General features: G+C 58.7%; 9 protein-coding genes across 9 annotated transcripts; 5 read left to right on the top strand and 4 right to left on the bottom strand.

Annotated features, from left to right (window-relative positions):
• Positions 1-146: 146 nt before the first annotated feature.
• Positions 147-3,551, top strand: KRP23_7802 (Leucine--tRNA ligase, cytoplasmic; the record flags this gene model as incomplete). The annotated part of the gene is made up of 3 exons (XM_067893162.1): positions 147-3,229; positions 3,306-3,384; positions 3,456-3,551. The coding sequence occupies 3 exons, from the start codon at positions 147-149 to the stop codon at positions 3,549-3,551; spliced, it is 3,258 nt and encodes a 1,085-aa protein (XP_067744972.1).
• Positions 3,552-3,930: 379 nt separating this feature from the next.
• Positions 3,931-5,614, bottom strand: KRP23_7803 (Eukaryotic translation initiation factor 2 subunit 3; the record flags this gene model as incomplete). The annotated part of the gene is made up of 2 exons (XM_067893163.1): positions 3,931-5,342; positions 5,482-5,614. The coding sequence occupies 2 exons, from the start codon at positions 5,612-5,614 to the stop codon at positions 3,931-3,933; spliced, it is 1,545 nt and encodes a 514-aa protein (XP_067744973.1).
• A 48-nt stretch (positions 5,615-5,662) lies between these two features.
• On the top strand, positions 5,663-9,649 carry KRP23_7804 (Cilia- and flagella-associated protein 57; the record flags this gene model as incomplete). Its single annotated transcript, XM_067893164.1, has 2 exons — positions 5,663-5,709; positions 5,779-9,649. 2 exons carry the CDS (start codon positions 5,663-5,665, stop codon positions 9,647-9,649), a joined length of 3,918 nt encoding a protein of 1,305 aa, XP_067744974.1.
• Positions 9,650-9,688: 39 nt separating this feature from the next.
• Positions 9,689-10,348, bottom strand: KRP23_7805 (U7 snRNA-associated Sm-like protein LSm10; the record flags this gene model as incomplete). Its single annotated transcript, XM_067893166.1, has 5 exons — positions 9,689-9,766; positions 9,838-9,939; positions 10,016-10,052; positions 10,131-10,274; positions 10,335-10,348. The coding sequence occupies 5 exons, from the start codon at positions 10,346-10,348 to the stop codon at positions 9,689-9,691; spliced, it is 375 nt and encodes a 124-aa protein (XP_067744975.1).
• An 84-nt stretch (positions 10,349-10,432) lies between these two features.
• On the top strand, positions 10,433-11,272 carry KRP23_7806 (uncharacterized protein; the record flags this gene model as incomplete). Its single annotated transcript, XM_067893167.1, has 1 exon — positions 10,433-11,272. One exon carries the CDS (start codon positions 10,433-10,435, stop codon positions 11,270-11,272), a length of 840 nt encoding a protein of 279 aa, XP_067744976.1.
• Positions 11,273-11,420: 148 nt separating this feature from the next.
• On the top strand, positions 11,421-13,145 carry KRP23_7807 (uncharacterized protein; the record flags this gene model as incomplete). The annotated part of the gene is made up of 1 exon (XM_067893168.1): positions 11,421-13,145. The coding sequence occupies one exon, from the start codon at positions 11,421-11,423 to the stop codon at positions 13,143-13,145; it is 1,725 nt and encodes a 574-aa protein (XP_067744977.1).
• Positions 13,146-13,244: 99 nt separating this feature from the next.
• On the bottom strand, positions 13,245-15,309 carry KRP23_7808 (uncharacterized protein; the record flags this gene model as incomplete). The annotated part of the gene is made up of 5 exons (XM_067893169.1): positions 13,245-13,994; positions 14,055-14,858; positions 14,929-15,090; positions 15,158-15,165; positions 15,231-15,309. 5 exons carry the CDS (start codon positions 15,307-15,309, stop codon positions 13,245-13,247), a joined length of 1,803 nt encoding a protein of 600 aa, XP_067744978.1.
• Positions 15,310-15,616: 307 nt separating this feature from the next.
• Positions 15,617-17,356, bottom strand: KRP23_7809 (uncharacterized protein; the record flags this gene model as incomplete). The annotated part of the gene is made up of 1 exon (XM_067893170.1): positions 15,617-17,356. One exon carries the CDS (start codon positions 17,354-17,356, stop codon positions 15,617-15,619), a length of 1,740 nt encoding a protein of 579 aa, XP_067744979.1.
• A 579-nt stretch (positions 17,357-17,935) lies between these two features.
• KRP23_7810 (Glutamate dehydrogenase 2) lies at positions 17,936-21,103 on the top strand (the record flags this gene model as incomplete). Its single annotated transcript, XM_067893171.1, has 1 exon — positions 17,936-21,103. The coding sequence occupies one exon, from the start codon at positions 17,936-17,938 to the stop codon at positions 21,101-21,103; it is 3,168 nt and encodes a 1,055-aa protein (XP_067744980.1).
• Between the last annotated feature and the right edge of the window lie 169 nt (positions 21,104-21,272).

Consider the following 21,272-nt stretch of genomic DNA (forward strand, 5'->3'; position numbering starts at 1 on the left):
ATGGTGGTTTGGTGTGGTGTACACCACTCACCTTGATTCGCACTTCTACGACGCTCCACTGTGCTCCAATCCGACCACTGACGCACACTAATTCTGCTGGCCCACAATCTTTCGTTGGCCGCAAGCCCCCCTTCGGCCCCAAGACAATGGAGAACGTGACGGTCAAGATGGAGGACGTGCAGCTCGAGGACGGCGTGCCCGTGAAGAAGATGGCGCGCCGCGACCACCTGATCGACATCGAGCACGAGGTGATCGCCAAGTGGGACGCCGTGAAGCTCTTCGAGTCGAGCCCGGACCCGAGCAAGCCCAAGTACATGGTGACGTTCCCGTACCCGTACATGAACGGCTACCTGCACGTGGGGCACTTGTTCACGCTCATGAAGGTCGAGTTCGCCTCGCGCTACCACCGCCTCAAGGGCGAGAACGTCGTCTTCCCCTTCGCCTTCCACTGCACGGGCATGCCCATCCAGGCCGCTGCCAACAAGCTCAAGCGCGAGCTGGAGCAGTACGGCTGCCCGCCCGACTTCTCCCGCGGTCAGGAGGACAAGACGCCCACCGCCAAGAAGCCCGCTGAGGGATCGCTCGACAAGGCCCACGGCAAGAAGTCCAAGGCTGCCGCCAAGACGGGCGGCGTCGTGCATCAGTACGACATCCTCAAGATCTCGCACGTGCCCGAGGACGAGATCCCCAAGTTCCACGACCCGCTCTACTGGCTGCAGTACTTCCCGCCGCACGCGATCGCCGACCTCAAGCGCTTCGGCATGAACATCGACTGGCGCCGCTCCTTCATCACCACGGACGTGAACCCGTTCTACGACGCGTTCGTCACGTGGCAGCTCAACAAGCTCAACGAGCGCGGCCGCGTCGTGCGCGGCAAGCGTCCCAACGTCTACTCCATCCTGGACGGACAGAGCTGCGCCGACCACGACCGCGCCTCCGGAGAGGGCGTGGGCCCCCAGGAGTACACACTCGCCAAGCTGCGCGTGCAGGAGCCATTCCCGGACAAGCTGGCCGCTCTTGCGGGCAAGAAGGTGTTCCTAGCGGCCGCCACGCTGCGCCCCGAGACGCTGTACGGACAGACCAACTGCTTCGTGCTTCCCGAGGGCGACTACGGCGCCTTCCTTATCAACGACGACGACGTCTTCGTGATGACCCGCCGCGCTGCGCGCAACCTGGCGCACCAGGAGTACTCGCGCGTCTGGGGCAAGGAGGAGTGCCTGCTCGAGATGAAGGGCTGGGACCTGCTGGGCCTGCCCTTGTCGGCGCCCAACGCGCCGTACGACACGATCTACACGCTGCCGCTGCTCACCATCTCCATGGGCAAGGGTACGGGTGTGGTCATGAGCGTGCCGTCCGACTCCCCGGACGACTTTGCCGCCTTCCGCGACCTGAAGCAGAAGCCTGCGCTGCGTGAGAAGTACGGCATTGCCGACCACATGGTGCTGCCATTCGAGCCCCTGCCGATCATCGAGATCCCGGGCTTTGGTGACATGGCTGCCGAAAAGGTCTGCCACGACCTGAAGATCGTCTCGCAGAACGACAAGGACAAGCTGGCCAAGGCCAAGGAGCTCGTGTACCTCAAGGGTTTCTACGAGGGTGTGCTTATCGTGGGCTCGCAGAAGGGCAAGAAGGTATGCGACGCTAAGCCTGTCATGCGCCAGGAACTGCTGGACGCTGGCTTCGGCATCCCGTACTGGGAAACTGAGTCGCTCGTGATGTCGCGCAGCGGCGACGAGTGCGTAGTTGCTCACCTGGACCAGTGGTACCTGACCTACGGCGCAGAGGACTGGAAGAACCGTGTCATGGACCACATCAGCGACCCGAAGCTCTTCGACGCGTACAACCCGGTGGCTCTTGGCGAATACAAGTCCACGCTGGGTTGGCTCAAGGAGTGGGCACCGTGCCGTCAGGCTGGCCTGGGCACGCGCCTCCCCTGGGACCCTGAGTTCGTGGTGGAGTCGCTCACGGACTCGACCATCTACATGGCGTACTATACGATCGCGCACCACCTGCAGGCCAACCTGGACGGTTCGAAGCTAGGCCCGCACGGGATTAAGCCCGAGCAGATGACCAAGGAGGTGTTCGACTACATCTTCCTGAAGGCGTCGCCGCCCACTGAGTCTACGATCCCGCTGGATGTGCTGAAGCAGATCCGTGACGAGTTCGAGTACTGGTACCCGGTTGACGTCCGTGCTTCTGGTAAGGACCTGATCCGCAACCACTTGACAATGTGTCTTTACAACCACGCCGAGATCTGGCGCGACGATCCGTCCAAGTGGCCGCGTGGCTTCTTCACGAATGGCCACGTGCAGGTGGACGGCAAGAAGATGTCCAAGTCCCTGGGTAACTTCCTTACGCTCAAGGACTGCGCTGCTGAGTTCGGTGCTGATGCCACCCGTTTCGCCTGTGCCGACGCCGGTGATGGCATGGACGATGCTAACTACGCGCTGGACACGTGCCGTATGGCCATCCTGCGTCTCACCACCGAGGAAGAGTGGATCAAGAGGACCGTGGAGGACAAGGCGTCGCTACGCACAGGTGAGTTCAACTTCAACGACAAGGTGTTCATGAACCAGATGAACAACCTCATCAACGTGACGGCGTCGTTCTACGACCGCCTTCAGTGGCGTGAGGGTCTCCACTCGGGTTTCTTCGAGTACCAGATTGCGCGTGACTCGTACCGTGATATCTGCGGCCGAAGTGAGGTGCCGATGCACCGTGACGTTATCCTGCGCTTCATCGAGTCGCAGCTCGTCATGTTCTCTCCCATCTGCCCGCACTACTGCGAGTACATGTGGACCGCTATCGGCAAGGAGGGCTTCGTGTCGGTGGCTTCCTGGCCTGAGGCCGAGGAGGTTGACCACGCGCTTCTGCGTGCGGGTGATTTCCTGAACAAGACTACTCGCGGTTTCCGCGAGGTTCTCACCAAGAGCAGCAACAAGAAGAAGGGCAAGAAGGGAGCTGCCCCGGCTGAGCCGGCCAAGAAGCCAACCCACGCCCAGGTGTACCTGTCTACGGAGTTCCCGGAGTGGCAGCAGAAGGTGCTTGTGTTCATGGACAGTCTGTTCGATGACGCGACGAAGCAGTTCCCTGCTGACTTCATGAAGCAGCTCAAGGGCGAGATCACCAAGGACGACTCGTTGAAGAAGCTCACGAAGAACGTGATGCAGTTCGCTTCCTTTGTGAAGGCGGAGGCTGAGCTGCGTGGCCGTGAGGCCCTGGAGCTGAGGTGCGGTAATTACGATCCCTGTACTCTGGAGTTCACTGTTGTACTCATCGATACTTTCGTTTTCGTATACACACAGGATGCCCTACGACCAGAAGAGCGTGCTTGCCTCTAACAAGCTGTACCTCTGCCGGTCGCTGGACCTCCAGGACATTGACGTACGATGGATACAAGCATGTCTCGGTGTCATGTGTGTATCTCTAACGTTTGCCACTCTTATTTTATGCAGTTCTACTACGTGGGCGAGGAGATCCCGAACGCGGATGCGAAGAAATTGGAGACGACGTCGCCGGGCAAGCCCTCCATCTACGTGTACGCTCAGTAACGGTCGTTGCCGTAGTAGATCGCCGTACAGTAGGCCGAGGACACTGTCCTTTATCGCAGTTGCATTAGATAAGTAGTGGCGAGCTTTTCGCTATCTGCTGGATAGACAGAGCAGCCGCACGTCTGCGAGTCATACATGTTCGTTCTATCAGTTCAACTGCCTCAGTTGGTGCTTCTTGCCGGGCATATACACATGCCCTTCGGACAGCGGAACGAAATGCATGAGACTGGAATTACCATTACTACACGAGCTGCAGACCCCGCATTCTCTCTTCCATCTCCACCTGATCCTTTCCTTGCTTCCTTTCCAATGGCGCGCTCGGCGACTTGCTCTTCTCTGCGGCGACACGGAGGACAAGACAGGACGGGATACTATGTATCTATTCGGAGTCGGCGATCTCGATCCGGCTGCCACGGCGAATCTGGCCCCAACCGATGAGGCGCCAATGCTTGTCAATTCGGCGACTGATGGCAATCTTCTCTCCCTCCTGCGTGCACACGGGAACCGTGAGCAGAATCTTGGCAAGATCCTGCTTCACGGCCAGCACCTTGCCACCCGTGGCCGTGGAGCCGATGTTCACCATGAGCACCTCAGCCTTCGACAGCTTCTGCACCTTCGACGCCTTGCTGCCCTCCTGGGTCTTCACGCCCAGCAGACGCTTGAGCAAGTAGAAGTTGATTTCCAGCTCCGTGAACACGTGCGGCAGGCTACCCTTCAGCCCCAGCACCTGACCCACCAGACGATCCGAGCGCGTCAGCGTCGGGTCAATGTGCGTTCCTACACCGATCAGTCCACCGGGGACGGCGAACTGCAGGTCGTTCTTCTCAGCGTACAGCGACACAATGCGCGAGAAAATGGGCACGCACGTCATCTTGCCTTCCTCGTCCTTGCTGACGATACCGGGGCGCACCTCGATCTCGTCGCCAACGCGCAGCACACCCTCCAGGATGGAACCGCCAGCGACGCCACCCTTGAGGTTCTCCACGTCCTCGCCGGGCTTGTTCACGTCGAACGAGCGGATCACGATCAGCTTGGGCTTGGATGTGAAGTCGCGCTTCGGGATGGGGATGTTGCGGCAGATGTACTCGCACACCACGTCCACGTTGTATTTCAGCACGGCCGAGATCGGGATGATGGGGGCGTCATGGGCGACCGTGCCGGCCACGAACTTCTTGATCTGCTCGTGCTGGGCGACCGCCACGTCCTCCTTGATCAAGTCCACCTTGTTCTGCAAGATGATGATGTTCTGCAAGCGCATGATCTCAATGGCGGCCAGGTGCTCCGACGTCTGGGGCTGGGGGCACACCTCGTTGCCGGCCACCAGCAGCAGCGCGGCGTCCATGACGGCGGCGCCGTTGAGCATCGTGGCCATGAGGATGTCGTGACCAGGACAGTCAACGAACGACACGTGGCGCTGCAGCACCCACACCGTCTTGTCGTCGGCCTCGTCCACGAAGCGGTCGGGCTTGGAGCTGCCGAACGCGCGGTAGCAACCGATGCCCGCGCCGTTCTCGGCGCGGTAGATCTTGGCGTTAGCATAGCCGAGCTTGATGGTGATGTTTCGCTCCAACTCGTTCTTGAAGCGCACCGTCTGCACGCCCGAGATGGCCTTGACGACCGTCGACTTGCCGTGGGCGACGTGGCCGATGGTGCCGATGTTGATCGTGGCCTGGCGACTGATGACCTCCGGCGTGAGCGGCGTGAGCTCCTCGATCTTGAGCTTGCTCAGGTCCTGCACCGCCAGGTGCTTCTGCACGACTTCCGGCATCTTGTTATTGCGTTGTCTCTGGTCTGTTCATTGCAATGCACACAGCATCAGTCTTAACTTTTCTTAGTACCGACGCGCGGTCTGCGCGCGAGGCGTCCGCATGACTTGTGAGCGGTCAGTCGCGCCCCACACGGCTCCTAACTGCGCGGCGCCGGGCCTCACCTGCTTGGACGCGGTCGGAAGATTCTGCCTCTTGCAAAGCCACTGGACGACAAAGGGGAAGCCGAATCACGTGGTGGAGCGCAGCGGAAAATTCTGCTGGCGGGGGGAAATATTTGGGTGCGCCACACAACATATCGGCCGGTTATTGCGCCAAGCGACGCGAACCACTTCAACTTCCGAGATGACGGGCGGCGGCACCAACAGCGGCGCGCCGGGGCTCATCCACCGGTACGTGGCCTCGTGGATATGCGTGGGTAGTGGGTACATGCAGTACTGACTATGGTGTTGTTGCTGTAGCCACCTCTTCGGCCTCAAGGGCAGCGTGCACAACAGCGTCGCGTTCGCAGAGGAAGGCGTGCTCGTGTATCCATGCGGCCACAACGTCATTGTGTACAACCTCGAGTCCAAGGAGCAGCAGTTCCTGCACGGCGTCGAGACGAGTGGGCACGGCATCACGGCGCTCGCCGTATCCCCCAACAAGCGCTACGTGGCCGTGGCGGAGCAAGCGGATCGAGCGGTCGTGCACATCCACGACCTCAACACGCTGCGGCGTCGCAAGACGCTCACGCTGAGCGACGGACTCGCGGACACGTGCGTGTGGGTGGCCTTCTCTGGCGACAGCAAGTACTGCGTCACGCAGGGCGGCGCGCCCGACTGGCTGCTGTCTCTCTGGCTCTGGGAGAAGACCAAGCTGCTCGCGAGCGTCAAGGCGTCCACATCGCAAGGCACCGTCGTGCACCAGGCAGATTTCAGTCCCAACGACCCGCTGACGATTTGTGCGAGCGGCAATGGACTGCTGAAGTTCTTCCGCTTCATGGACGGCCAACTGCGACTGCAGGCGACGCCGCTTAAACGCGAGCCCGCACATTTCTTACGACATGCGTGGGTCTCAGACGACCGCGTCGTGGCTGCGGCGGACTCAGGGGAACTCTGGTTGTTTGAGCAGTTTGAGTTTCGACAGATTTTGACGCCGCCAACGACTGGCACGACAGGTGACGGCAGCTTTGTAAGCTCCTTGCTGGGCTATTCGAAGGGGTTCGTCTGCGGCGGATCTGGCGGCTGCGTGCGGATTTACGACCGGAGTGATGATGGCGGATCACGCGAGTATTACAAAAAGGCAAAAACGTTTCGAATTGAGGGGGAGACAAGTACGATCAAGGATTTGGCCATCAGCCCAAGTGAAGATTTGCTGGTGTGCTCCCTCGAAAACAACCAACTGTACGCACTCACGCTCTCGAGTACAGATATTCTCAAGGAGGATGCCATGAATTTTGAACTGGTTTCGACAGCCTTTCATGCACCAAGTGGCAATGGCAGCTGCCATGTCACTGGACTCGATACGTGTATCCGCAAGCCACTGGTGGTAACTTGTGCACTCGATCGCTCAGTGCGCGTGTGGAATTACTTGGACAAGTCAACCGACATTCTCAAATTCTTCCGTGAAGATGCATTAACTGTGGCTTTCCACCCGTCGGGCTTGCATGTTGTTGTGGGGTTCGCCGACAAGCTGAGAATGCTCAACGTGCTTATGGACGATATCCGCTCTTGCCGTGAATTTGCTATCAAGGGCTGCCGTGAAGTTCGATTCTCACATGGTGGTCAATTCTTTGCAGCGGCAAACAACAATGTCGTTCATGTGTATGCTACCTACACCGGGGAACTGGTAGCGGTGTTACGCGGGCATTCTAATCGTGTGACGGCTATTTCATGGAAACCCGATGATCGGAAGCTGCTTACATGCGGAGCCGACGGTACAGTGTTGCTATGGAGCCTACGCGGAGCATCCAAAGTTGGAGACGGTCACTCGCAGGCACGCTGCTCGTATGTTGATGCTGTGCTATCCCCTGAAGGAGATGTAGCGTATGTCACGGGCTCCGACAATATGCTAAAGGAGATTGACATGGCGACGGGTCTTACTCGGACTGAGCACTGGACTGGCGGTGGTGGGGCTACTCTTGGCCCATTAGCCCTCGCGAACTCGCAGCAAGTGCTTTTTGTCGGTTCAGCAGAACCTGGTCGTCCTGGGATGGTGCGGCTATATCGTTTGCCACTAGAGAAAGACCGCCCGCCTCCGACTCCTGCACTATTAAGCGGTGGGCAGTCTTCTACTTCTCCGACCTCTATCCCGTCTCCAGGTCAAACAGGATCAAGCTTACTACCTAATTCTGTGGCGGCAGGCTCATTGTCGCAGTCATTTGTCGAGTATCATTGCCACGATCTTCCGGTGTCACGACTTCGTCTGTCGTTTGATAACCAATTTCTCTTCTCTGTGGGTGAAGACGGCTCGTTGTGTATTTTCGAGACACAAAATGTGATCGGGAAAGGAAGTGGCAGTGGCGTTAGCAGTGGTCCAGGAGGTGGTGCGATCGGATCAAGAGAAGCACGAAGCGATAGTACAATCCTAGGAGGCATTGGTGCTAATGGGTCGGGCTTACCTTTTGCTGAAGAAATTTTGGTAACCAAGTCCGATCTGGAGGAGAAAAACCGCCTAATGAATGAGCTGAAGTCCAAGGTAGACGAGCTAACTCTACACAACGAATACCAACTTCGCCTAAAGGACCTCAACTACAAGGAAAAGATCAAGGAAGTATCGGATAAGTTCACTGCCGAGCTGACGCAAGACCGGCAGCGCTGCGGTGACTTGCAGAATGACAAAACTGAAATGGAGAACGAGTACCAAAAGAAGATGCGCGAAATGGCTTCGTCGCACCGAAGTGAAGTGCAAGAGCTGAAAACTACGTACGAAGCAAAAGTGGAGGCCGAAAAAGCGCGCTATGCGGCACTGGAGCAAGCGCGAGGTGAACAGAATACACGCTTTGAGGAGGAAAATCATCTCCTCGTTGAGAGCCACACACAATTCCTCGCGGAGATGACGACCGAGTACGACCAAAAGGTGGCACATGAGCAGGAATTGCAGGCTGTGTGTGCCCGTGCCAAGGAGGAACTCATTGCTATGAACGAGGCGTTAAAACGTGCTCTCGAAGAAGATGCAGAGCTTGAAGTGGAAGAGCTAAAGACCAGGTACGAACTGAAGCTGTCCGATGAGCGTGAGGCAACACTGCGGTTGAAAGGCGAGAATGGCATCATGAAAAAGAAGTTCTCAGCGCTGCAAAAAGACATCGAAGATCAACGAGAAGAAATCCGATCTCTTGAAGAGAAAGGTAAGGAGCTAGCGGAGAACATCCGCGGGCTGGAAAAGGATATCCAAGGCCACAAGAAAGAGATTCGAGAGCGGGAGGAGACTATCCAAGACAAGGAGAAGCGCATTTACGACCTAAAGAAGAAGAACCAGGAATTGGAAAAGTTCAAGTTCGTGCTGGATTACAAGATCAAAGAGCTAAAGCGTCAGATCGAGCCTCGCGAGCAGGAGATCGCTGATATGAAGACCCAGATCGAAGAGATGGATGCTGAGCTGGAGCAGTACCACAAAAGCAACGCCGCGCTCGATCTCATGATCGGTGAGCTGCGGCTTAAGATGGACGGCATGCAAAAAGAGCTTAACGTGCAAGCTGCACAGGTGGCGTTAGGCAAGGCCTTGGTACGTCAGGTACAGACAGATCTGCTGGGGTGTGCACAGCTTTTGGATAACAAGAAGGCTCTCAAAATCGCCGTCATGGCGCTCAACAAGAAGTACGAAGACGGCGTCACTCCTGATGCTAAGGAGCCCAACTCGCAAGCCGAGTACAATCGCCAACGCGAGTATCTCGAGAAGGAGGTTGAGTCACTCAAGCGGAAAATCATGAAAGGAATGGCCATCAGCGAAAGCGAACTATACCGGTTGCAACGTGAAAACGCAATACTTACCACGCAGGTGAATGAGCTGCGGCGTGAGTTTCACAATGTGCGCATGCAGACCCAGGAGGTTCGCGAAACCAAGAACAAGTCGACTGTATTGACTCCCAACAATGCCGTCAACAAGAAACTGTCAGCAAGTAGCGAGGCGATGCGTGAGCGCAAGGAAAAGCTGCGCGAGGCAGAGTTCCAGAAAGACCACATCCTGCAGCTCAAAGATCGGCTCACAGAACTGCAGAAGATGCTCGGAGGAGGTCTCAAGTTTGCCCTGACAGGATCCAGCAACTCTCCCCAGCAAAGGCAACAACAGCAGCAGCAGCAGCAGTACACCAGAAAGCCCGTCCCGCCAACGACGCAGCGGCTCCCACCTGTATAGTACCAATGTATATTTTCTCAATCGCTTATTGGCGTATGCTTATCTTCCTGGACGCGCAGCGCCTGTCGAGCGCTTGGCTCGCGTATACATAGTTGCGCTCTGCCGCAGCATTCGGGTCTGCGAGAAGAGCAACGGGAAACAACACCAAGTCAGCCACGAGTCACCAATAAAACTCGCAGCACACGCACGTATTGCTGGAGATGCTGCGTGATGTTGATCTGGTCTGGAATATGCACGTACAGCACCGTCTTGCCCATGACAAACACTTCGTCCAGCATCAATGTCTTGCCCTAGCAGCAACGAAAGCCACCGTGAGTCTCATTTTCAATACTCAACCGTCCTAGGACGCACATATACTAGACCTACATTAGGTTTCGTCTCGCAGGCGTCCAACAGAGTGAAGCTTTGTATACGTGGTAGCAAATAAGATGAGTTCAATATAGTAATGTAGGCCAAGTTAGGACTCCAGGCCAGACCGTACTCCATGTCCTGCAAGACCTCCTGCACCACGCCGTCCAGCACCGAGTCGTTCTTGAGGTCGATGCGCACGCGCAGCCCCACGAAGCTCTTGAGCAGCAGCAGCAGCGAGCGCGGCTTGCGGCGCTTCCTCTTGGCTTGCTCCATCCTATAAATGAGGGCAACGCGTACATAAATTCAACACCAATGTAATGTACAACTTGTGTACCCGTTCTCAGCCATTCGTACTTAGAGAAGCCAGACCACGGCAGAAAGACAATAGCGGGCAAGCCCCACTGCATCGACTCGCCCTAGCATCTTCCCGCCATGGGTCCTCGCGGCGCCGGACGCCGACTGAACGACCAGGAGCGCATGGAGATCCTGGAGATCGTTCAGCGCGAGGCCAAGGTGAAGAATGTGGACCTGGCCAAGCGCTACGGCGTCTCGGAGGGCGCCATCCGCAAGCTCAAGCAAATGAAGGACACGATTCGCAACCGCTACTACATGGGCAACGAGCACAACCGCGACAACCGCAAGCGCGGCGGCTTCAAGCGCAACGCGCCCTTCGAGCAGGAACTGTACGCGTGGATCGTGCGCATGCGCGAGACGCAGCCCTACCAGCTCATGCCGCTCACGCAGACGGCCGTACGCCAGCAAGCCATCCTGCTGGCCAAGAACTACGACAAGATGAGCAGCTTCAAGGCCTCCCCAGGATGGTTCGCGCGCTTCTGCTCGCGCCATCAGCTCGACCCCATCTCGTCGGGGGCTGACGCGCACGTGCCGACGCCTGCCGCCGTGGACGCCGCCGGATTAGGCGACGCCAGTGTGTCGCCGTCCGTGGCGGTGCCGCCCGCAGTGTCGCTCCCCATGGCGGTGCCCGGAGCCTCGTCCTCCACCCCGGACGAGACGGCTTTTCTCATGGACTCGCTCACGGCCGCTCCCATGGCGGAGGCCACGGAGACGGAGGAAAGCAAGACGGAAGCGCCCTCTATCAACGAGCAGGCGCAGCTCGCGGCGCGCGAGCACAACGAGGCCGCGCTGAAAGCCGCGGCCGCCAAGGTCGGAGAGGCGCCCGCAGAGGTCAAGGCCGAGGTGGACGACGACGAGAAGCCGCAGGACGCCGCCGTGACAGCAGCCGAGGACGAGATCTTCAGCCTCGGCCTATAGTTTATCCCCGCATCTCATGTCAATCAATACACGCTCCTTCCTGACATGTGGAGAGTCGACTGCGATCTTGCAAATCTAGAAGAGCCTCTCGACCTCCGCCGGTCGGTCTCAGTTTCGCACCGGACGCGCAGCGCACAAGTGGACGAGGATGTTGGCGCACGAGGCCGTCAAGACCACCAACATGTTCAGCTCGCTCACCACCACGGCCAGCAGCGTGGGCGGCAGTAGCACCAGCTCGGCCAGCACGCCCACGTCGTCCAACGCCGGCTCGAGGAAGAAGAAGACCAAGAAGAAGACGCCTAAGACCATGACGGACGCGCCGGAAGACGAGAACCCGTCGCAGCTGCCGCTGGCCAGGCGTCTGGAGGTGGCGGCCGCCATTCCGGACACCCACGCGGCGCTCGTGGGGCTGCTGGGCTGGAGCCGACTCTACGTGCACACGGAGACCATCCTGGCCTTCTTCCAGAGCGACGCGCTGCCGCTGCTGCTGGCCAATGTGCTGCGCTCGCGTCCCGCGGCTGCGGTGCTGGATAACATGGAAGCGCTGCTGGCCAATTGCCTGTCGGTCGAGAAGAGCGGCGAGGCTGTGGCCGCGCCGCACCGACAAATGGCCGGAGAAGTCGTGGCGGCCGTGCGAGCCATCGCCGACCAGCTGCAGGGAGCCGCGCACGACGCGGAGGACGTAGATGCAGAGGCCGAGCGCGCTGCAAAGAGTCTGAGTCGGCTCGTGTGCGCGCACGCGCTGTCACTGCATGGCGTGGAGCTGGACTCCCCATTGACCAAGGACGTGCAGCGCTTGGAGGCGCGAATCGCGCAGCTCGCAAGCGCGGACGAAGCGGTGCGCGGCCAAACGATCCGCGAGTCGTTCCAGCGGCGCGACTTGCGCAGTGACGCGCTGTCGCTGCATGAAACGCGGCTGAAGAAGCTCACGCAGCTGGTCGAGGAGCGGGTGCGCAGCTCGGAGCAGCAGCGCGAGGAGGAGGAGGGAGACGCGGAGCAGGACGAAGAGAGCCCGGAAGAGGACGCACAGGTCGCGGAGGATGAGACGCTCATGAAAGAGGTCACCAAGTCGTTGCAGGATATGCAGGACCGGAAAGACGCCAAGCTGGCTCCGTTGCGTGAAAAGAAGGCGGCGGCTAGCACGGAGGTGCAGTCGCTGCGTCAGAAGCAGGAGGAGCTCGAAGCACAGCTGCGCGCGGTGCAGAGTGAGTTGCAACGAGCGACGGGCGAGCAGCACCAGGCAGACGAGGAAATGCGCGCGGTGGAAGAGCGCTTCATCGCTGATACTGCGCGCTTCCGTGCTGAGCACCAACATGTCACTCGGCGATTCTCTCGCGCGCAGCGTCGCCGCGTGGTCGCTACCGAGGTGGAGCGAGTGGAAAACGAGGTGCGTCAAGCGCGGCTTGCTCATAGCCAGGTGCACACACTGCGTGCGAAGCAGACGGCTTGTATTTCCCAGCAGCTCGAAGCTTCATTGAACTATTTCGAAAGCGAGTTGCCGTGTGCCAAGTTCATGATGTCGCGCGTGGAGGAGAACGAGGCGAAGCTGGCGCCGCTGCGTGGCGAGGCCGCAAGCTACCGAGCGCTGGGTGTGTCTGCTGTGGCGCAGGAGCTTGAAGATAAGGCTGCAGAGTTCGAGGCGCACCTGGAAGAGGACCGGGGTTGCCTGTCAGCACTGCGCAAACGCGATGAGGAGCTCCTGGGAAGTATGCGCCGCGTACTGACAGATTCGTCGTTGCATGACGCTCTGGCAGGGGTGGAGGAGAAAACCAAGCATGAATCACAGCGCATGATTGACTACGTTAGCAAACTCTACGAGGAGAGCGACAGTCGCGCAGGCGAGGGCGGATCTCAAGGCTCAAAGAAGAAGTAACTCTGCACAAATGACAGACTACAGTAGAGGCCATCAGCTAGCATTGCTTCGAATCATGGGAAATACTTCGCTCCAGACGTGAGTGTTGAGTTATCTTCGTTACGATGTCATGCTGGTGATCTCTCGCTCTAAGTTCTGCGTGGCCATTGTTTCCTGCTGCAGTCGCTGCTGTAGCTCGCGGTTTCGGCTCATGAGCTTCCGCAATCGTTCATGATCGTCTCGAGCGGAGGAGGAGGAAGACGCAGCTCCACTGGTTGCCGACGAGCACAGGGACGATAAAGACGTTGACGACATCTTTCGACGCATGTTGTCTCGAGGAGATCGCGGTGGTATCATCTTAGATCTCTCCATACTGCGATTTCGCGGCGGACTCGAAGCGGTTTGCCACTTCCGCGATGATGTTTGCCTAGGAGATGCCGGGCGAGACCGCAAGTTGTTGTTAGAACGCATGTAGTCTTCACCGTGCTCGCTGCGAGCACTCTTCTGCGGAGATCGACGGCGAGCTGATGGATCATGCTCAGCGTCACGATAAATGTAATTGCTATTGCTACTGCAGTCAGCGTTGTACTCTTGCTCCAAGTGCCAGGAGCTCTTACGTTTGGGCGACGCAGCTCCAGATCTCGGTTGGTGTAGCTGCGGTGGGTACTCCTGCTCTTGCGCAGCAACAGTGTTTTCATTGCGGACGAGCATCCATTCTGAGAAGAGCGAGTTCTGGGTCTGCAGGGAAGCGAGGTCCTCCTGAAGCTCCCGTACTTGCTGCTCCACGTGCACCTTCTCCTCTCTAGCACTCTCAACCCGCACCTTCCAATCCTTTTCGCGTACGAACTGTTCTTCCTTCAGGTTGCGAATCTGTAAACAAAGGTAAGTTAATGTTGGCGACGAGGTTTGGAGTGCGATTTCCCCGCTCACCGTGTGGACGAGCGTCTCGTTGTCCACTTCTGCATCTCGCAGCTGCAGTTTGAGGTCTTGGCACTCCTGAATCACAGCCGACGAGAGCTCCAGCCGGCGTACAAGTGCGCGACAACGTTGCTCCAGAGCGGCATTCACCTCACCTAGTGTCTCGAGTTGCTGTTCCAGCGTTTCGCGCAAGGCACGATCCTCCTGGGCTTGATCGTGTATCCGCTGCATGTTTTCGAGCTCGTTCGTGATGTCAGTCTGTGCCTGCCTCAAGTCTGCTTCAAGCTGTCGGCGAGCTTCTTGGGCCACATGCTGAGCGTCATCCTTGGCTCGACTCTCGTCCTCCAAAGCTTTGATGCGAATACGGTCGCGCTGCGATCGTTCTCGATACGTTTGCGTCTCTTGTTCTTTTCGAGAGAGCTCCTCTTCGAGTTCCTCGATCGTGAGCTTGAGCGTGGACTGAATCTTGTACACCTGTTCCTTATCCCAAGCAGACTGGTGTTTCAGGCCACCCGAGTTCACATCCTGCTGCACATTTGAACCACGCGCGCTTGGTTGCGCTTGCTGCTGCGACTGGGTCGCTAAGAGCGCGCTCTTCTCGCGCTCGAGTTCCAGAGCTTTGGCCACAATCCGCTCGTTTTTCTCCTTTTCGAGTCGCAGCTCACGCTTTAGTTTGTCCTGGGTCTCTTTGAGCTCACGAACGTAGGCTTGTGTCTCGGCACGGCATGACGCTACTACAGGTGATGAATCTCTCTCGACGAGAGCTTTCAGTCGACGAACTTCTCTTTCCGCAGCCTCACGAACCTTTGTTTCCTCCTGATTAAAAGGTAATAAACAATGTGGTCAAGCCATGAAGAACAAGGAATCCTAGCAACGTAAGACGTACCTTGACTTTCTCGGTGAGCGCAGCAAACTTACGGCACAGCACTCGCAGCTGTGCTGTCGCCTCTGAAGAAGACAAGTTGGCTTTCAAACCAGCTTTTAGCAAAGTCGCGTTTGAGGGCGACTTGGTCTTCACCACCGCTCCGCGGTTCTCCAAGAAAGCAACCTGGATTCATGCTGAGTCAATATCTAGTCTACGGGCGAAGGAAAACAGTAGTGGGGCAACACTTTACCGCTGCATCTACAACAAGGACATTGCAGCAAAAGTCAGCTAGAGAACTTCATCATTCGGGATTCAACACTTACCTCGGGTCGAGACTTCGCTCTCTTTATCAAGGTCCGATGCGGGGTCTGCGTGGTCCTGCTTCTGCTGCTTACAAGCCATCTCGCTGCGCCCCAGCACACGTGTCAAGCGAAGCTCACATAGAAGACGGACCCTTGCACTCACCTTCGCTTCGTCGTTCCCCTCGAACGAGTACGTTAGTGATTGTCGAAATAAAGCCACAACGGTTAGCGCCTGTGAGTGAGCCAACATGCGGAGCAGCACGATTCATGCGCTAGTGCACAAAGAGTAAGTCTCTACGGGTACTTGAACCCCAAATAGAGACAAGGTTGAAACACCCCAAAGTAATGAGATCGTCGTGCACTGGGCGACAACTTTGAGAACTCAATGACCGCACCATCACTTAGATCTACTCGTCTTTCAATGCTGCAGCCACTCGTAAGAAGACATCGCGGGGGATACCGCACCTACATCCAGGAACATCACACACAAACTTCTGACCAAGTTTGACGCTGCGGTGAGTGCTTCCATCTCGACTGACGTGCATCGAGTTGTTGTCCAAGCTGTCTTCTCGTTGTCGCGGGGTCTTCTTTGCTGGTGTCGAAACGGTGCGTTGTGACAGACTAAGCCGCGGTTCTTGGTCTTGCTGTGAGGTTTCTGGGGCCACCTCTCTGCGTTGTTGGTCGAACCGAGCAGCATTGAGCTTTACGGTTGCGTTCTCGATTTGCCTCTTAAGAACATGCAGCTCGCGAGCATGCTGCGCGCAGTCATCTTGGGCCTGTCGGGCCCCCTTCAGGAGCTCCACGATCTCTTGCAGTTCAAGCTCCAACGTCTCCACGGTACTTTGCTGCTTGGCTACGCAAGCTCGAGCGAGGTCGTGCTGCTTGACGACGTTTGCGAGTCGCTGAACGTACAGTTGCCGACGCTGCATCCGCTGCTCCTGCGCCACACGGGACCTTGCCAATCGATCCAGAAGCTCGGCTGTATCTCGGCCCCTCGCAGTTTTCAGTCGCTCCAAGTTCTCGTGGATCGCACGCTGCTCTGCTCGTCGAGCTTGGTCTAGCGTCTTTAAGGCCAGCAAGCGAGCACTCTTCGCTTGTGCGGTACTGAATTCGCAGCAGAGCCGCTTCCATGTGGTCAATGCTCCGACAAGTGCAAGTCTGCGCCAGAATTCAAGCTTCCCGTCCGCTACGAGCAAGCCGCGCAACGGCTGAGGCTGCGAGCGCAGACTTGAGGCCATTTGGAAGGAGCAGGGGGCCATTTGGAAGGAGCATCGATGTGCACATCGGAGACCGTGGAACCATCCGTCTACAGGCAAAGCATCTACTGAGCTTTGTAGACGACCGAGCCCCCGAGGATGGAGGTGGTTAGCTTGTGGCGTGGTGGCAGAAGCAGAGCTCCAGCATCCAACGAAGAGGTCGCCAAAAGTGTAGAGCCCCACTCCATGACAACCGCTAGCAGAAGTGCCACCTGCGCCAAAGCCGCCTTCGTAGTGCAGCGCAGGACCATAGCGAGTGCCGTGATTCACTTGCGTCCCGTTGAGCCATTGGCCGCAGCACGTGTGATCTGCGGCGGTCGTCAGCACACCGAGGCCGTGTGGCAACCACGCGCCGAGCTCCGGGTCGGGACCACACAGGCGAGCCTGGCCGCGGTAGGTTCCCCCACCAAAAGCAAGTATCCGGTACTCTATGGTGTCGGTGTCGCTGCTGTCGTCCGCGGCAGACAAGTCTTCCCCAGCATTTGCAGCATCGAATTGGGGATCTTCATCGTCTAGCGCTCGACGGACAAGTGCGAGCTCCAGGCGGAGGGCAGAGAGCTCAGGGTTCTCTGCCTCCGACTCCGGCGGAATTGAGCGGTTGGACTCGGCTGCAGCCACGTCAGTGGAGCTCGAATCTCCTGCCTGCTCGACGAACTTGAGGTTCAAGGCGCCACTTGTCCGCCGTGATCCGAAGGCTCTGCTTGCAGTTGCAGTTGCCGTCGCGCGCAAGGACTGGTCCTGCGGCGCGCAGCTCTCGGCTGACGTAGATTCACGCTGGGTCTGCAGAGCTCCGGCGTCATCCCGGTCGGCCATCTGGGCTTGGATGTCCGGACACTCGTTGCCCAAGCTGAGGTGCAACGGCCATTTGCTTCGTCGCATGCGAACGGACATCGGCCCGAAACAGCCAGCCGCGGTGCTAAGCCATTGCGCAAAGCCCACCACAAGGTTGAAGCGCGCAGGTTCAAGGCACGCCGTTAAGCACAAGCACGCCGAGGGATTGTGAGGTGGGGACAGCGTCGTGTTGCGATTAGCGAGTCCTGCGTGGCAATGACGGCAACACCAGCGAGATTCAAGGCGTCGATTCGATTCGAGGCCGGTACCGTCAGCGAGCATTCCTCGTGGTCTGCGAGGCACGCATGAGAGCGCTCCGAAGACGTCGAGAGCCCCACGCCAGTCTTTGACGTGGTCGTCGTCCTGATGTGCTGCACGAAAGCTCGTGTTCAAGTGGTCTGTCTCTGGTGTACACGAAGCAAAGTGCATCCCTATTCCACAGTGCCGCGTCACAGGTTCCGTCACGATTTGGCCAAGGACCGCCGGATACTTGCAGTGCAAGTGCATGTACAGGCTGCTCTGCCGTCCGTCGGCGTCGGGGTTCGCCGCCGCAACGCGATCCGCTTTTCGCTCGGCCATTCCTCAATCCTCTCCGTCCGAGCCAAGCGCCTGCCCCAGTCCAAGCAGAAGGAAGCGACGATGATGCAAGTGTCCCAGTTCCGAGCGCTGCGCCGCGCGCAGTCGAGCCTGCACCACCGTTCCACGCTCGCGCGCGCGTTCTCGGCGCAGAGCGATGCGGGCGCGGAGGTCTGTGAAGAGGAGCTGCTGCGCGCGCTCGACAGGTTCCAGAAGGATGCGGCCGGCAACACCGTGCCCTGGTTCCTCGAGAACATGCCGCCGTCCTACTTCCGCTCCATCCAGGAGGAGGACCGCCTGCAGCACCTAAACGCCATCACGGCGCTCGTGAACGCCCAGCAGCCCGAAGTGCTGCTGCGCTCGCCCGACCAGACGGTCTTCTCGCACTTCCGCTCGGGCGCCAACTTCCCCGGCAGCCTGGCCAACGTGCTGGACCAGCTCCCACAGACGGTAGACGGCGCCACGCTGGCCCGCGTCAAGATCTTCACGGCGCTGGACGACTCGCTGGGACTCGACATCTTCCGCTTCGGCCAGCAGCAGCCGTTCCAGAACAAGACCGAGGACGAGAAGCGGGCTCGCGCCAGCATCCAGCAGTTCTGCGCCGACATCCAGGCTGGCAAATACGCCGGTAACGCGAACTACCCGGAGTCGGGCCCGCACTTCGAGCCCGAGGCCGTCGACGCCTTCCTTAACAACAGCAACACCATGTACGTGCAGTTCAGCAACCCGCGCCGGCTCGCCAAGCAGTTGGAGCTGTACCAAAGAGTGCGCGGCACGGAGGGTGTCGCCGTGGATGTCGAGCACAAGTGGGAGACCCGTAGCGAGGAGAACAAGTACGCGGCAAGCGGCGTCCCGCAGACGATGCTGACCATGGCGGCGTCCAACGTCATCCCCAAGAGCTTCATGCAGAAGGCGGCCACCTACCTGGGTCTGTGCAACCTCAACGTGGTGCGTGCCCACCTGGACGTGGTCAAGGACCCGGAGAGCAACAACGGCGACGGCCACGTCGCCATGATCCGTGTCCTGGTGCAGCCCAGCGAGGAGGCCCTGAAGGAGAACTTCGAGTTCGAGTGGTCCAAGATCTCCGGCAACCTCAAGTACATCAAGTGGGTGGACGACCGACCTGTGCACCTCACGCTGCAGCACCCGGACCTGGGTATCTCGCGCGCCGAGCTCATCTACGCCTACGGCAACATGCTGCACGGCGTCCTGGCAAAGAAGGACCCGTTCGCGTACTCGCTGAGCCGTATCATGGAGACGCTGGAGCACGAGCAGCATCTGCCTTTCGCCTCGCGTATCTCCGACTTCTTCCTGCGGAAGTTTGACCCGCAGCAGGAGACTCTGACCGACACCGAGCAGGACGCCATCGTCGACGAGATCAAGGCGGACATCCGCCGCAACGTTGACCAGGAGGACGCCATCTTGCTTCTGAACAACATGGCCGACGCTGTGCGCGGCACGCTGCGCACCAACAAGTTCGTGCGCGAGCGCTACGCTCTGTCGCTCCGGATGGACCCCAAGGTCATGGGATACGGCACGGTGGGCAAGGACACGCCGTTCGGTGTCTTCTTCATCTACGGACGTCGGTTCAAGGGCTTCCACGTGCGCTTCCGTGACATTGCTCGCGGTGGTCTCCGTATGGTGTACCCCGGCTCGACGGACGCTCACGCGATGGAGAGTGCTCGTCAGTACAACGAGGCGTACAACCTGGCCTTCGCTCAACAGCTCAAGAACAAGGACATCCCCGAGGGTGGCTCCAAGGCCGTGGTGCTTTGCGACCCCATTGTGGGACCGGTCGGTGACGTTGCCCCGCGCGACTTCATCCTGCGCAAGAGCGTCAAGGCCTTCTCGGACGCGCTCCTGGACCTGAACACCACGGACGAGGCCGTGAAGGAGAAGATCGTCGACTACTACGGCAAGGACGAGTTGATCTACCTCGGCCCCGACGAGAACATTATCCCGGACGACATCGTCTGGATGACCAACCGTGCTGGCTACCGTGGCTACCCGGTCCCGCGTGCCTTCATCAGCTCCAAGCCCGATGCTGGCTTCAACCACAAGGTGTACGGCGTCACCAGTGAGGGTGTTGCTGTCTTCGCTGATGCGGCCCTGCGCTCGCAGAACATTGACCCCACCAAGCAGCCCTTCACGGTGAAGATCACGGGCGGAACTGATGGTGACGTTGCTGGCAACGTGATCAAGATCCTGCACCGCGAGTATGGCAGCAACCTGCGCGTCGTTGGCATTTGCGACGGCACGGGTGTGATCGAGGACCCTCAGGGCCTCGACATGCCTGAGCTGCTGCGTCTTGTGGACGAGGAGCTGCCGTTGTCGAGCTTCAACGAAACGAAGGTGGCCTCCACTGGTGTCAAGCATGACATTAGCACGCAGGAAGGCATCCGTGCGCGCAACACATTGCACAACCGCGTGAAGAGCGACCTGTTCATCCCCGCCGGTGGCCGGCCCAACACCATCAACGAGAACAACTGGCGCGACTACCTTGACGCCGACGGAAAGCCGTCCTCGAGCCTGATTGTCGAGGGCGCGAACCTCTTCATCACCCCCGAGGCTCGTCAGCTGCTCTTCGACAACGCCGGTGTGGTGATCGTCAAGGACAGCTCGGCCAACAAGTGCGGCGTGGTGTGCTCGTCGTACGAGATCGTGGCCAGCATGCTGCTGGAGACGGACGAGTTCCTTGCTGTCAAGGACGAGCTGGTCATGGAGGTGGTTGACAAGCTGCGCTCGTTGGCTCGCGTGGAGGCTCAGCTGCTGTTCCGCGAGTACAAGAAGGACCCGTCGTCGGCCCTGCCGCCTGCCAGCGAGCGCATCAGTCGCGCGATCACCCGCGTGCACGACGCCGTTCTGGCTCACTTCGACGACGTGTGCGAGGAGGACCAGCAGATCCTGTTCACGTTGATCGAGGAGCACCTGCCGCTCAAGCTCCGCGAGCTGGCGATGGACCGTGTGCACCAGAACGTGCCTCTCGCGTACCTGCGCTCCATCGTGGCTTCGAGCCTGGCCAGCAAGATCGTGTACCGCGAGGGTCTGCAGTTCACCGAGGCGCTGCCGGAGGGCAACCTGGGCAACATGGCCCTGCAATACCTCAAGCAGGAGAAGAAGGTGCAGCGCCTTGTGCAGGACGTGCGCTCCTCCGAGTTGCCGAACAAGGACGACATCGCCGACCTCATTGCGCGCGGTGGCGTCCGCGCCGGTATGGACACGCCTAACTAAGGCAGCAAAACTGTGCAATAAGTGAAATCGAGGGTAGTAGATGTAATGCATGAAAACAAAGCTTTCGTTTGGATAGTTTGGCTGTTCATCCAAATGGTTCAGCAGCCTCTATTTGTTGGTTGGGCACCATTAGCAGGAAATATGCACTGTCGGATGGCGAACGCCGACG

This window comes from Phytophthora ramorum (assembly GCF_020800215.1).
Source record: "Phytophthora ramorum isolate Pr-102 chromosome Unknown Phyram_PR-102_s0006, whole genome shotgun sequence".
Lineage (NCBI taxonomy): Eukaryota > Oomycota > Peronosporomycetes > Peronosporales > Peronosporaceae > Phytophthora > Phytophthora ramorum.